The sequence below is a fragment of the Plecotus auritus genome, assembly GCF_963455305.1.
Source record: "Plecotus auritus genome assembly, chromosome: 7".
NCBI classification, from domain to species: Eukaryota; Metazoa; Chordata; class Mammalia; order Chiroptera; family Vespertilionidae; genus Plecotus; species Plecotus auritus.
In genome coordinates, this window is record NC_137774.1 from 52,892,626 (window position 1) to 52,906,717 (window position 14,092).

The 14,092-nt window shown below is 36.6% G+C and overlaps 1 protein-coding gene across 16 annotated transcripts in view; it reads left to right on the forward strand.

The window, feature by feature from the left end:
* The window catches only part of NCOR1 (nuclear receptor corepressor 1), a gene marked incomplete at its 3' end in the record, with an annotated part of 233,555 nt that overhangs the window by 61,099 nt on the left and 158,364 nt on the right, over window positions 1–14,092 (forward strand). For 13 of the 16 annotated variants that reach the window (XM_080680923.1, XM_080680927.1, XM_080680915.1 and 10 more), the window contains one exon: window positions 13,240–13,432. The exons of the other annotated variants lie outside the window; for them this stretch is intronic. In XM_080680923.1, the coding sequence (XP_080537049.1) occupies window positions 13,240–13,432 (193 nt within the window). The remainder of the gene's footprint in view (window positions 1–13,239; window positions 13,433–14,092) is intronic. 16 annotated transcript variants of the gene reach the window in all.

Sequence of the window (14,092 nt, forward strand, 5' to 3'; positions counted from 1 at the left end):
GTAATGATGTTTACTTTGAATTTATATTAGTTCACACAAACACTCCATCCATGCATTTGTTCCGGCCCTCCGGTTCAGTTTAAGAACCCATTGTGGCCCTCGAGTCAAAAAGTTTGCCCACCCCTGGCCCAGGCATTCCCTTATGTCTAAAATTTCCCAGGTTATTCTCATTTGTAGCGAGGATTACAAATCACTGATTTAGGCTTTTCAAACCTTAGTGTTCTCGCATGTAAAAATGGGGGTATTAATGACCTTGTCCTCAAAGGATGGTAAGTATTTGATCAGATAATATTGGCCCTTTACATGTTAGATATTCATTTTCCCTAGAGTCCTTATCATTTCTGCTATCTTTGACTTCATTCTTACTCTTGATATAAAATATTTTGAAATACAGTAAGTACCTTTATTAAATTGCCGTCCTGGTTTTAGCAATTTTATAGAGAACCTGATTTCCCATTTTAAAAATATATTTACTGTTTCAGTTTTGAGGTGATAAAAGGCTTGAAATTATTTAGTCATGTTTAAAGTTATTTTCAAATACATTTCTTGGTGAAGGTTGTAGAGAGAATTCAGATCACTCTTCCCCCAATTTTTAACAAATTAAAAAAAAATAACCTTTTAAAAAGGAGCTGAAAATGCCCCCTTTATAAAGAAGGAAAGGCATATAGCCACTGCCATAAACTTGGAAGAGTGGCAATTAAGGAAGTAATTAGAAGAATCTTGCATCACTTGGCTTTCTAGTCCCTATTTCTTTACTCAAGAAGTAGTGTTGAAGAAAGAAAGAGGATCAGTAAAGTCCTAGGATTTCTCATGAATAATCTTCAATTTGAGAAAATTTAAGTCTTGGGTGGTTAGTTTGGGAATCCTCATATGCCATAATGCAGGAAGTGCTGTCACGGTGTGTGGTTTTCTAAATCGGTGAGCCAGAACTATCAGGACTGCTCACATGTCTGGTAGACTGGCCAGGATTCTTACCAAAGTCTCTGGCAGCTTCAACCAAGGTTTCCCTCACTTTGCTCTTTTTTCTGTTCCCTCAGGCTATAGAAAAGTATCTAGAAAGCCATACCCAGTCCTCCATCTGTAAACAAACACATGATAGGCAAAGTAGGGATGAGCAAGGAAAACCCAGGCACTCTATTCCACACCAAAGAGAAAGTCTGAGAGGGGCTGCCCATGTTGTACCTGAATAGGAGGGTAAGGGATGCCATGAACAGGGCAAACATATCCCTGGAAAAGAAAATTAATAAGCAGTACAGTATGTCCCAAACAAAGACCTCTGCATGCAAGAAGACAAAAACAAAGAACACATACCACACGGGTGCTATGCACTATAGAAGAATCTCTATATACAAAAGGCTAGTACGTTAAGTGTCCGACTAGTCGCTATGATGCGCACTGAAAACCAGAGGGCAGACACTCAACGCAGGAGCTACCGTGATGCACACTGGTCATTTACAGAGAAAGGGCACCGCAGACCTGGCGCCCACAAAGCAACACTCGGCTTCCCCCAAGTGGAACACAGGGCCCTTCACCACGCCAGAGCCCACCAAATTGCAGCCAATGCTGCCAAGACCTCATGGAGAAAAATGTGGCCTACAGCCCAGCCCAGCCCAGAAACAGTAGCTGTGGGTGCCGGGTAATGATGTCACGTAGCAATCCCCGGCTTCCTTTCCCTAGCGATGACTAGCCTCCTTGCAGTTTCTTCAGCCCAGGAACACGACTTGCTTTATAGCCAGGTGCAAACAGTTCACACTTTAACCAAATGTCTGTGAAGCGTTTTCCCGTGCCTCATCTGATTTGATCCTCACAGAAGTCCTGGAGTAGGTAGATAGGAGACTTGGTGGAATCCTATTTTCTTTTCATTAGCTGGAAAACGGAGATTTAGAAAGTTTTGAAACTTGACCTGACTGAAAAGAAGTAAGAAATGGTGGACCTTGAAAATTACTTCAGGTTTTCTTATTGCACAGAATATAGTCAAACACTGCTGCAGTTAAATATTTTACCCTTTGTTCTCCCTGCGTGATCTACAATTATAATCTGCTTTGTGTTGATATTTACCACTGTGTTGCTGACAATTACCTGAGAGAGAAGTTGGGGTGCTTCACTGGGCTGGCAAAAGTTTAGCTAAATCAGAAAGCAGGTCTAATTAAGCAAGTTTATTTTGTATCTATAAAAGGCTAAGTTGACTTGCGCATGCACGAATCATATAAAGCTCTTGCTGGTGCCAATCGCATGTGTGTCTTTCTGTCATTGTTGATCGTGAATTTGGTTGTTACTTCCTATTATAGAGAAAGGGCAAATAGCGATATTAAAATATTTCTTCTAATTAATTTCCTTTCAATGTGCATGAATCCGTGCACCGGGCCACTAGTTTAAAATTAATAATGAGGTATTCAAAACACAAAACAGCCAAATTAGGTAAAGTGGAAGATTGGACATCCCAATGCCCCCAAGCTCATCGCTATAAACTTAACATATAAAATGAGGTGAAACAGAATTAAAATAGGTTATGGAAGAAAGTTGTAAGATAATAAGAGTGAATGCAGAAGAAAAGGACAAAGATGAAAGCAATTTGAAAGAAGTTGATTAATCTGAGGGAAAAATTAAAACCACCCAATGTATCATATGAGCATGTGTTTCTGAGATGAAAAACATGGTAAAGGGAAAAAAATTAATAATAAAATAATCCGTTTTTTTTTTCCTTGTAAAGTAAAGGAAGTTGATAAGACATACCTGTCTCTAGGAAAAAATTACACAGAATGATCAATATCAAGACAGATCCTGGTTATCTTATTAAAGTTCAAGGATAAGTAAAATAATCAGGAATCCAGTAAGCAGTCTTCTATAGTGACAGAAGATAGTAGAACAATAGCTTCAAAATTCTCAGAAAAAGAAATTGAGATCCAAGAATATTATGCTAGACATGTTCAAGAATAAAAGCAATAGACATTCTTAGACATGAAAACACTGAACATCTAAAACTTTTAAAAACAATTTCTAGTAGGTGATGGGATCTAGGTAAACAGAGAATAGATGCCATAAACCCATTTAAGTAGAAAGTCCATATGAGACATCTAGATGAATTACGGTTTTATTATAAAATGTCAATAATCTTGACAAAGTAAAAAGAATATAACTACCCCACTTAGAGGTACGGTAAATATTGATAGAATGTATAAAGGTATGAATTTGAAAAGTGTGGTTGGAGTGAGTTGGTACTTCTATAATGGAAATGTTAAATAAAATTTTATCTTTTTTTGTAGGCCAGCAGTGAGTGGCCCTGGTTCTAAGTGCTATGTTAATCCTCACCTGAGGATATTTTTTTACCATTGATTGTTTTTCAGGGAGAGTGGAAAGGAGGGAGGGTGTGTGTGTGGGGAGAGAGAGATAGAGATAGATGATAGATAGATAGAGAGAGACAGAGAGAGATAGAGATAGAGAGAGAGAGGTGAGAGAAACACATTGATTGGTTGCCTACCCCATGCACCCCAACTGGGGCCGGGACCAAACCTGCAACCCAGGTACATGCCCTTGACTGGAAGTGAACCTGCTACCCTTTGGTTCGGAGGCCAATGCTCTAACCACTGGGAAACATGGGCCAGGGCTAAAATTTAACCTTTCAATGGTTTTTATAATGTTTTCCTTACCCTTTAACAGGAATTTTTTAGGAACTACTTTTCTTGTAATAAAAGTTCTTTCCATTTTAAGCTTTATTACATTTTATTTTTTTCTCATATCTGTATAAAAATAAAACAAATATTCTTAAAAACATACTGTTTGTGATTCTTTTGTTGTTTTGTTAATCCTCACCTGAGGATATTTTTTCCATTGATTTTTTTTTTTTTTAAGAAATAGTAGAAGGGAAAGGGAGAAGGGGAGAGAGAGAGAGGGAGAGAGAGAGAGAGAGAGAGAGAGAGAATCGATTGGTTGCCTACGCTTGGGCCCCAACCAGGGTTGGGGAGTGAACCTGCACAGAGGTACGTGCCCTTGACCCAGAATTGAACTTGAGACCCTGTGGTGCACAGGCTGATGCGCTAATCATTGAGAACACTGGCCAGAGCTTAAAGATAGTATTAAGAAATGAAAGTCAGTAAAATATAGGAACTTTTATGTTTAAAAGTCTATAGCATTTTTATTATGAAAATCTGGTGTTCTTGTTTTTTGTTTCTGTTTTTGGATACTCACTTTGTTTATCCATTCATCAATTGATATTTGATTTGTTTTCACTTTTTGACTATTATGAATAATGCTGCTATGCACATTCATACACAAATTTTTATATGGCATTTATTTTCCTTTCTTTTGGTAATTTAACTAGCAGTAGAATTGTTTGATCATATGGTAAAATGAACGTGTAAGATTTCTTTACTATTTGAGAAACTACCAGATTGTTTCCAAATTGGCTGCAACATTCTATGGGTGTTAGTTTTTACAAGGCAAAAATGTTAATTTAGAATGCACATTTCATGTTTAGCTTCATCAGGACTCCCAATATATAATTGTAATTGTTTTCACAAAGATTTTCATAGTTCATTTGAATTTTTTGACATTTTGTTTATTTATTTTAAAAAATATATATTTTATTGATTTTTTACAGAGAGGAAGGGAGAGGGATAGAGCGTTAGAAACATCTGTGAGAGAGAGACATCGATCAGCTGCCTCCTACACACCCCCTACTGGGGATGTGCCCGCAACCAAGGTACATTCCCTTGACCGGAATCGAACCTGGGACCCTTCAGTCCGCAGGCCGACTCTCTATCCACTGAGCCAAACTGCTTAGGCTGAATTTTTTGACATTTTAAATGTTAAGTTATATATTTACTTATTAATGTGTCAGTGGTTTTGTTCTTCTAAAAAGGAACAGCAAGCTGAAATGGGAAAAATCTGATTTTTTAATGGAAAGAGAGCTTTCCATGCTCTGTTTGTCTTAATTGTCTGATGTCCTGCAATGCTTTGGGCTCTCCTGCAGCACTGGGTGCATTTCACCTTCTGGCTTTGGTAAATCTCACAAGCAAAATATAGTACTTGGAAGTTAGCTTTTATAGGTTGTGTCCTGAGCAATGGTGCCTATTTGAGGGGACAACTGAGGGCTGAAATATAGCTCAGGCAGTTAGCCGGGCCCTGTACACGAGAAGGTTGCGTTACTTACAGAAACTTCAAACAGAATTTCCATGCAGGCCAGCAGTGAGTGGCCCTGGTTCTAAGTGCTATGTTGAGGAGCTTGGCCCTTAACCTAATGCTGGATGCTTGTTTTTGATATATTACTTCTGGCTGTTTTGTAGAGAGTAAATTTGGAAAGACTAGATGCAACGGCGAACACATAAAGGACCTGTAAGAGAAAGAGAGAATATGAGCATAAGATAGGGCGATGTAATTGAAATGGAGAGGAGACACACCAGTAAATGAAGAGGTTAAGACTTCCAAGACTTGGCAATTGGCAAAGATGAGGGAGTAAACATGATGGATCTTAGGTTTCCAACTTGTTGGTAGTTGTTGGTTCCAACAACTGTGATAGAGATTAAGGATAGAGCAACAATGTAAGACACCTTGAGTTGGTATGAATTAAGTTTGGGGTACTCATGAAGCATCCAGGTGGAGATGTATCTAGGATGCTTGGGGAGGGTCTAAATCAGGGGTGGGGAACATCTGGCCCGAGGGCCATATAAGTCCCCCATACACATTTGGTCTGGCCCTGCCAAGGCATTAGGGGTGAGTTAATTAAATGTTTGACCAAATATAGCAGGCTAATTTTTAAGTTGGATGTTATAAATATCCAAATGGCCTTGGCAGAAAAAGGTTCCCTGCGCCTGGTCTAGATTTAAGATACAGATTGTTATAGTGAACGAGGAAGTATGAAAATTGAGAAGAGCAATAGTTTAAAGATGAACCTGTATGATTTCTAACATCTAAAGACACAGAGACAGAAGCCTCTGAAGGAGCAAGAAAGGAAAACTTAAAACAGTGGTCTTCAAACTTGTTACTTACATGTTATTCAAAAGAATTTTGAAAAGCTGTATTCTGCCTTGTAATTTTAAATTGACATCTAAAATTCTTCATAGTAAGTTTGAAAAATAAATATAATTTGTCTAATTGAAAATTGTCACTAAAAAAACCCTGCTGCAATATCCATTTAAAGCTATCCAATGGAATCTAAATACCATAGTGATTTGATACCATCATCCACTTAAAATAACATTGTATTTGAACAAACTTATCTTTAATAGAGCTTTTTTATTCCCTTTTTTCTTGGAACGCATTTATTCCTTACATAAAATTTATTTTAATGTGATATGTTTTTATTATACAAAGTCTTATATTTATCAACCTATCACACTTTTATTCAACAACAAAAATATATAAAAGTATCTGTAAGGTGCTCTATTTGAAAAAAAAACCTTCTAGATTGAAATATAATCATTATGTTATAATTATTTTTTAACATTTAAAATTTTATTTTTTTATTACAGTTTATATTCAGTATCATTTTGTATCAGTTTCAGGTATATAGCATAGTGGTGAGACAATCAGATACTCTATAAAGTGGTCTCCTTGATATTTCAAGTACATACCTGGCACCATACATAGTTATTATAATACTAAGGCCCGATGTATGGAATTCATGCAAGAGTAAGGCCTTCCTTCCCCGGCTGCTGGCACTGGCTTCCCTCTGGTACCCAGGACTCGGGCTTCCCTCGCAGCCCCGGCTTTGTCCGCAAGGATGTCCAGTTAATTAGCATATTATGCTTTTATTATTATAGATTATTGGCTGTATTCCTTATGCTGTACGTTTACATCCCAGGACTCTTTTGTAACTACCAATTTGTAGTTGTTAATTCCTTCACTGTTTTCACTCAGCCCCTTCTGTCCCTTTCCTTCTGGCAATCATCAGTCTATTCTCTGTATCTGAGAGTCTGTTTATATTTTATTTGTTCATTTATTTGCTCTTTAGATTCCATATATAAGTGAAACCATATGGTACTTGTCTTTTTCTGTTGGACTTATTATGCTTAACATAATACCCTCTAGGTTTATCCATGCTGTCAAAAAAGGTTAGATTTCCTTCTTTTTTTATGACCGAGTAAAATTCCATTGTATGTATCTACTACAACATTTTATCTACTTATCTATTATTGGACACTTAAGTTGCTTCCATATCTTGACTATTGTAAAATATGCTACAGTAAACAAAGGGTTTGTATATGTCTTTTCGAATTAGTGTTTTGGATTTCTTTGGATAAATACCCAGAAGTGGGATTGCTTGGGTCATATGGTAGTACCATTTTTAATTTTTTGAGGAACCTCTTTATTGTTTTCCATAGTGACTGTACCATTCTGCATTCCCATCAACAGTGAAGGAGGGTTCACTATTTTCCACATTTTTGCCAACATTTGTTTGTTGATTTATTGATGACAGCAATTCTGATAGGTGTGAAATGATATCTCATTGTGGTTTTAATTTGCATTTATCTGAGGATTAGTAGTGTTAAGCATATTTTTACATGTATATTCTGGTCCTCTGTGCATTTTTTAGTTGGATTGTTTGTTCTTTTGGTATTGAGTTGTATGAGTTCTTGATAAGTTTTGGATAATAACCCTTGATGTATCTAATGTTATCATTGGCGAGTATCTTTGATTAATAGGTTGTCTTTGCTTTGTTGATGGTTTCCTTTGTTCTGCAAATTTTTTTAGCTTTATATAGTCCCATTGCTTAGTTTTTTCTTTTGTTTTCCTTGTCTGAGGAGATATATCAGAAAAAATATTGTGAAGAGAAATGTCAGAGATTTTACTGCCTATGTTTTCTGCTAGGAGTTTTGTGGTTTTGAATCTTATATTTTAGTCATTAATCTATTTTGAGTTTATTCTTGTATATGTTGTAAGAAGGTGGTCTAGTTTCATTTTTTTTTGCATGTATCTGTCCAGTTGTCCCAGCACCATTTATAAAATAGACTGTGTTTACCCCATTGTATGTTTTTGCTTCCTTTGTCATAGACTAATTGACCATATAGTTGTGGGTTTATCTCCGGGATCTCTATTCTGTTCCATAGATCTGTGTGTCTGTTTTTATGCCAGTACCATGCAGTCTTGATTACTGTAGCCTTGATGTCAGGTAGCATGATACCTTCAACTTTGTTCTTATTTCTCAAGATTGCTGTGACTTTTTGGGGTCTTTCGTAGTTCCATATAAATTTTTGGATTATTTTTACTAGTTCTCTAAAAAACGCCATTTGGATTTTGATAGGCATTGTGTTCAGTCTATTGATTGCTTTGGGTAGTGTGAACATTTTACTGATGTTAATTCTTTCTGTCTGTGAGCATGGATATGTGCTTCCATTTATTTGTATCTTCTTCAAGTACAAGTCTTTTACTTCCCTGGTTAAATTTATTCCCGAGTTGTTGTTGTTTTTTCCTTTTCTGATAGTTTTTTATGGTTGTAGAAAAATGAAACTGATTTTTGAATATTTATTTTGTATCCTGATACTTTACTGAATTCATTTATCAGTTCTAGTAGTTTTTTGGTGGAATCTTTAGGATTCTATATACAATATCAGGTCATATGCAAATAATAACAGTTTTAATTCTCTCTTTTCAGTTTGGATGCCTTTTTTTTTCTTGTCTGATTGTTGTGGCTAGGACTTCCAGTACTGTCCTATATAATAAAACCCTAATATGCAAATCAACCGAACTGCGGAATGACTGGTTGCTATGACATGCACTGACCACCATGGGGCAGATGCTCAATGCAGGAGCTGCCCCCTGGTGGTCACCGCTCAGCCAGAAGCCGGGCTCACGGCTGACTGGCTGGTGAGCGCAGCAGCAGTGGTGGGAGCTTCTCCGGCCTCCGCTGTAGGTGGGCAGTAAGGAGCGAGGGATCCTGGACTGCAAGAGCCCGGACTGTGAGAGGGATGTCCACCTGCTGGGTTAGGCTCAGTGCCCAGGGAGATCAGGCCTAAGCTGGCAGACGGACATCCCCCAAGGGGTCCCGGACTGTGAGAGGGCGCAGGCCGGGCTGGGGGACCGCCCCGCCCTCCACACCACCACCCCCCTTCGCCAGTGCACGAATCTTGTGCAGCGGGCCTCTAGTATTGAATAAGGTTAATGAAAGTGGACATTCCTGTCTTGTTCATGATCTTAAAAGAATGCTTTTAGTTTTTCCCCTTTCAGTATGGGTTTGTTGTATATGGCCTTTATTATATTGAAGTATGCTCTCTCTATTGCCACCTTGCTAAAAAAAAATTTTTTTATCATAAATGGGTGGTGGTTTTTGTCAAATGCTTTTTCTGCATATATTGATATGATATGATTTCAATCTTTTGTTTATGTGATATATCATTAATTAATTTGTAGATACTTAACCAACCTTTTATCCCAGGAATAAATCTCACTTGGTCATGGTGTATGATCTTTTTAATGTTTTAATGTATTGCTGAATTCAGTTTCCTCATACTTTGTTGAGGATTTTTGCATCTATGTTCATCAGGGATATTGGCCTATAATGTTCTTTCTTTGTAGTGAGTATCTTTATCTGGTTTCGGAATTAGGATAATACTGGCCTTGTAAAATGAGCGTGTGAGTCTCCCCTTTTTTTGAAAATTTTTAGAGTAGTTTGAGAAAGATAGGTGTTAGTTCTTCTTTGAGTATTTGGTAAAATTTACCTGTGAAGCCATTCAGTCCAGGACTTTTGTTTGTTGGGAATTGTTTGATTACTGCTTTGATTTTGTTGGTTATAGTTGTTAAAATTTTCTGTTTTTTCTTGATATAGTCTTGGATGATAGTTTGTTTCTAGGAGTTTACCCATTCCAGATTGTGCCATTTGTTGGCATATAGTTGTTTGTAATATTTTCTTATAATCTTCTGTATTTCTGTGGTGTCAGTTATTACTTTGTATTTCTTTTCCAAAATTGTTTTGGCTATTTGGATTCCCCTGTGATTTTATGTGAATTTTATGATGTTTTTTTTCTGTTTCTCCAAAAACAAAACAAAACATGCCATTGGGATTTTATTACAGATTATATTGAATCTGTAGATCAAGCATGTTAGACTCAAAGGCTACCTAAAACGGGCCAAATAAACAAGGTTTAAGTTTCTGTGGGCCGCAAAAAAACAAAAGCTTCAATTTTCATAGAAACGTAGGTTTATTTTGACAGAGACATGCTGAATACAAAAGGCTGAAATAAATGAGTAATCATTAACATAAAATAATAGAACATTTTAATAAAAATTAAACATTTTTCTTGAACATTAACTTACCAGACATTGAATAACTGCACAAATTAATAAGCGTAATGCAAATAAACCTATTTTTCCTGTTCTCCCAAAGTGAAATCTTTCCTGTTGCGCACACCAAACAAGTCAGTCCAAGACTAATGACATGGCAATCAGCTGCTAAAATATTCGCTGCTGGTATTATTGGAGAGAAATGGTGCGTCTGCGAGTAAGGCGCGTAAGGAAAATGAATGCGACACGATTATAGTAATCAGTCATTAGCAAACGTTGTAGTTCATTATTAATAATTATGTATAACAGGATATTGTAAAAATTAAGTTACAAAATTTTTATTAAAACGTTTCTTACATACTGTTATATTGGCTGGGCTGCAAAAATATTTGTTGTGGGCTACATGCGGCCCATGCCGTGAGTTTGACATGCTTGCTGTAGATAGCTTTGTATAGTATTGTCATCTTAACAATCTTAAATCTTTCAATTCATGATGTCTTACCATTTATTTAAGTTTTGCTTAATTTCTTCCAGCAGTGTTTTGTGTTTTTCAAGCTGTAGGTCTTAAGCCTTCTTGGTCAAATTTATTCCTATTCTGTTATTTTAGATGTTATAAATTGAATTGTTTTCTTAATGTCATTTCAGATTATTCATTGCTAATGTATAGAAATAAAACTGATTTTTGGCCCAGCCATTGTGGTTCAGTGATTGAGCAGCCAGGAGATCACAGTTCAATTCCCAGTTGGGGCACATGCCAGGTTGTGGGGCTTAATCTCCAGTAGGGGACGTGCAGGAGGCAACTGATCAATGGTTCTCTTTCATCATTGATGTTTCTATTGTTCTCTCCCTCTCCCTTCCTTTCTGAAATCAATAAAATATATTTTAAAATGTATTATAAAAACTAAAACTGATTTTCCCATGTTTCTTTGTATCCTGTAATTTTGCCCTACTCATTTATTAGCTCTAACTTTTTTTGTCTGTTTGTGTGTTCTTTGGAGTTATCTAGATATGAGACCATGCCAACTGCAAAGAGAAATACTTCTTCCTTTCCATGTTGGGTGCATTTTATTTATTTTTCTTGTCTAGTGCTTTGACAACCCTCAGTACTATATTGAGTACAAGTAGCTTCCTACTCTACTATTTTTCGTGACGTCATTGTGCATTTTAAGAAGATAATGAGATTTTATATCTTACATGAGATTTCAAATTTTTGAAGTATTAGCATTTTATGGACCTCAGGGCTGTTTTCATCATCTGTCCTAAAAAATGAAATGCAGTGATTATCATTTCAATGAAATGTTGTTTTTTTGAGCCTATGGAAAGATGATAAAATGTCAAGAAGATAAAAATGTTTGTAAAATGTAATCTTCAGCCAGATATGTGTCACCAGGATTGTTGAAATGAGACAAAGCTTTACATTCTCATTGTTCTTACACCTTCTTCAGTCTGAGAGATGATACTAAATGTTATGGAGACATTAGAGGAAGGCATAATCACTGTATTTTCTCTCTTTCAAGCATAAAAAAATAAACATATTGTGGTGCTCCTAGAAAATGTTATTTTTGAAACATTTCTTTTTAAAGCTTGGCCATAAAGTAAAATACCACTTCTGTAAATATCTTGGTAGAAAATGAAAAGTCAAATGATCAAAATACTCATCTGCAGTACTCTGCACGGTACATTATTTCAAGAAATCAAAATCAGATTCCTGACCTTCAAGACACTTATGTACTTGGGGAAACTAAACAGAATACATATCTGGTGGGGGGGGCGGTCAGAATTATATCTTCAAAACAGTGTTGCATTTCCAGTTAAGAGACTTTTCTTTAAGTCTTCATAATACTTCACAACTCAAGTCATTTGAAGAGAGAGAGAGAGAGAGGGAGAGAGAGAAAGATTGAGGCATCAGTGTGTGAGAGAGAGAGAAACAGCAGTTGGTTACCTCTTTTTTTTTTTTTTTTTTTAAATATATTTTATTGGTTTTTTACAGAGAGGAAGGGAGAGGGATAGAGAGTTAGAAACATCGATGAGAGAGAAACATCGATCAGCTGCCTCCTGCACACCTCCTACTGGGGATGTGCCCGCAACCAAGGTACATGCCCTTGACCGGGATCGAACCCGGGACCCCTCAGTCCGCAGGCCGACGCTCTATCCACTGAGCCAAACCGGTTTTGGCTCTATTTTTTTGGCATCAGTGTGTGAGAGAGAGAGAAACAGCAGTTGGTTACCTCTTGAAGAACACACCCCAACTGGGGATCAAACTTGCAACCTAGGTATGTTCCCTAATTAGAAATCAACCCCCAGCCCATTGGTGTACAGGATGACATTTCAATCAACTGCACCACCCAGCCAAGGCTAGATTTGTGGGGTTTTTTTTGCTTGTGTGTGTGTGTGTGTGTTTTTTTTTTTTGTTTTGTGCTTTTTTTTTTTTATAGGTTAAGAATGGTGTTATTCTAGTCTAGATTATACTGAATTCAGTAATTACAGGTTGAAATATTTTATAGATATTCAGCATCTTTAAATTTTCTGTAAATTGAAATCTTTTTTAAAAATAATATATTTTTATTGATTTTAGAGAGAAAAGGAGAGAGAGAGAGATAAAATCATCAATGATGAGAGAGAATCATTGATCGGCTGCCTCCTCCATGCCCCTACTGGGGATTAAGCCCATAACCCGGGTTTATGCCCTGACTGGGAATTGAAAGGTAACCTTCTGGTTCATAGGTCAGTGCTCAACCACTGAGCCACTGGCCGGGCTAAATTGAAATCTCTTACTACATCTTTCACTTCTTTACCACTAGCACTTCCAAATCTGTTGCAGAATATTTTTCTATTGGAATTCAATAGAAAATTATATTTCATAGTGAGTTATATATTCTTCTGGGGTGGGGGAGGAGGGGACAGGGATTCACTCTGGAAGTAAGCTAATTTTTTCACTCATTTCAAAGTCCATCCAGGGACATTAGTAGGAAGTTGTACATCACTTAAAATTTTTTAAGTGTTTATTTTCTTTGTATGTATTAGGCCTCAAGAAAGGAGACCTGGATATGAACAGTTTCACCCAGGCCCGTCCCCAGTGGATCATGATTCACTGGAATCCAAGAGACCACGTTTGGAGCAGGTTTCTGATTCCCATTTCCAGCGTGTCAGTGCCACGGTCTTACCTTTAGTGCACATGTTGCCAGAAGGGTTGAGGTCTTCTGCAGATGCAAAGAAGGTAAATATTTGCTCCCTTACTCTGTGGAACTGTCAGTCTCTAATATTTATTTAGTTGAATTCAGACACCGCGCCTAAAAGAAAGTCCAGTTACACCAGTCTCTTACTTACTATGGGAAAGTCAGAATTTCATGAAATAAAACGAAAAACCACAGACTTACTGTTCCAGACTTTTGAAGTCAGTACTTTGGACTTTTTAGTAAATGAAAACAATCTGAGGACTGTTATAAAGAAAAATTGCTATTAAATAACTCTCAAGCATTTTGTACTGGCTTGCTGGACTGTAAAATGTGATCAGAGGTACTTAAGACTACCATAATTTTCCTAAATTTAAATTAAATTTTAAATAATCTTCGGAAATTTTTTAACTTGCAACATGGGGCAAGATACTATTTAGGTATGGATTAAGTGGATTTATAAAGAAAAAACATTTTTTTCTAATATAAAAAATATATTCTTTAGGAGACTTGCAAATACAAGTAAAAAGTTACCTGTAATTCTATATCTTGGAGATAACTAATTTTAATATGCAGCTATATTTCGTGACATTTCAAATAATGTGTATTTATCAGAAGGTTCTACTAAGATCAAACCTCTTTTTCTCTGTGTTTATTATTATTTGCCTTTCTTTAATGAAATGTATGTTTGTTTATTATGCCTT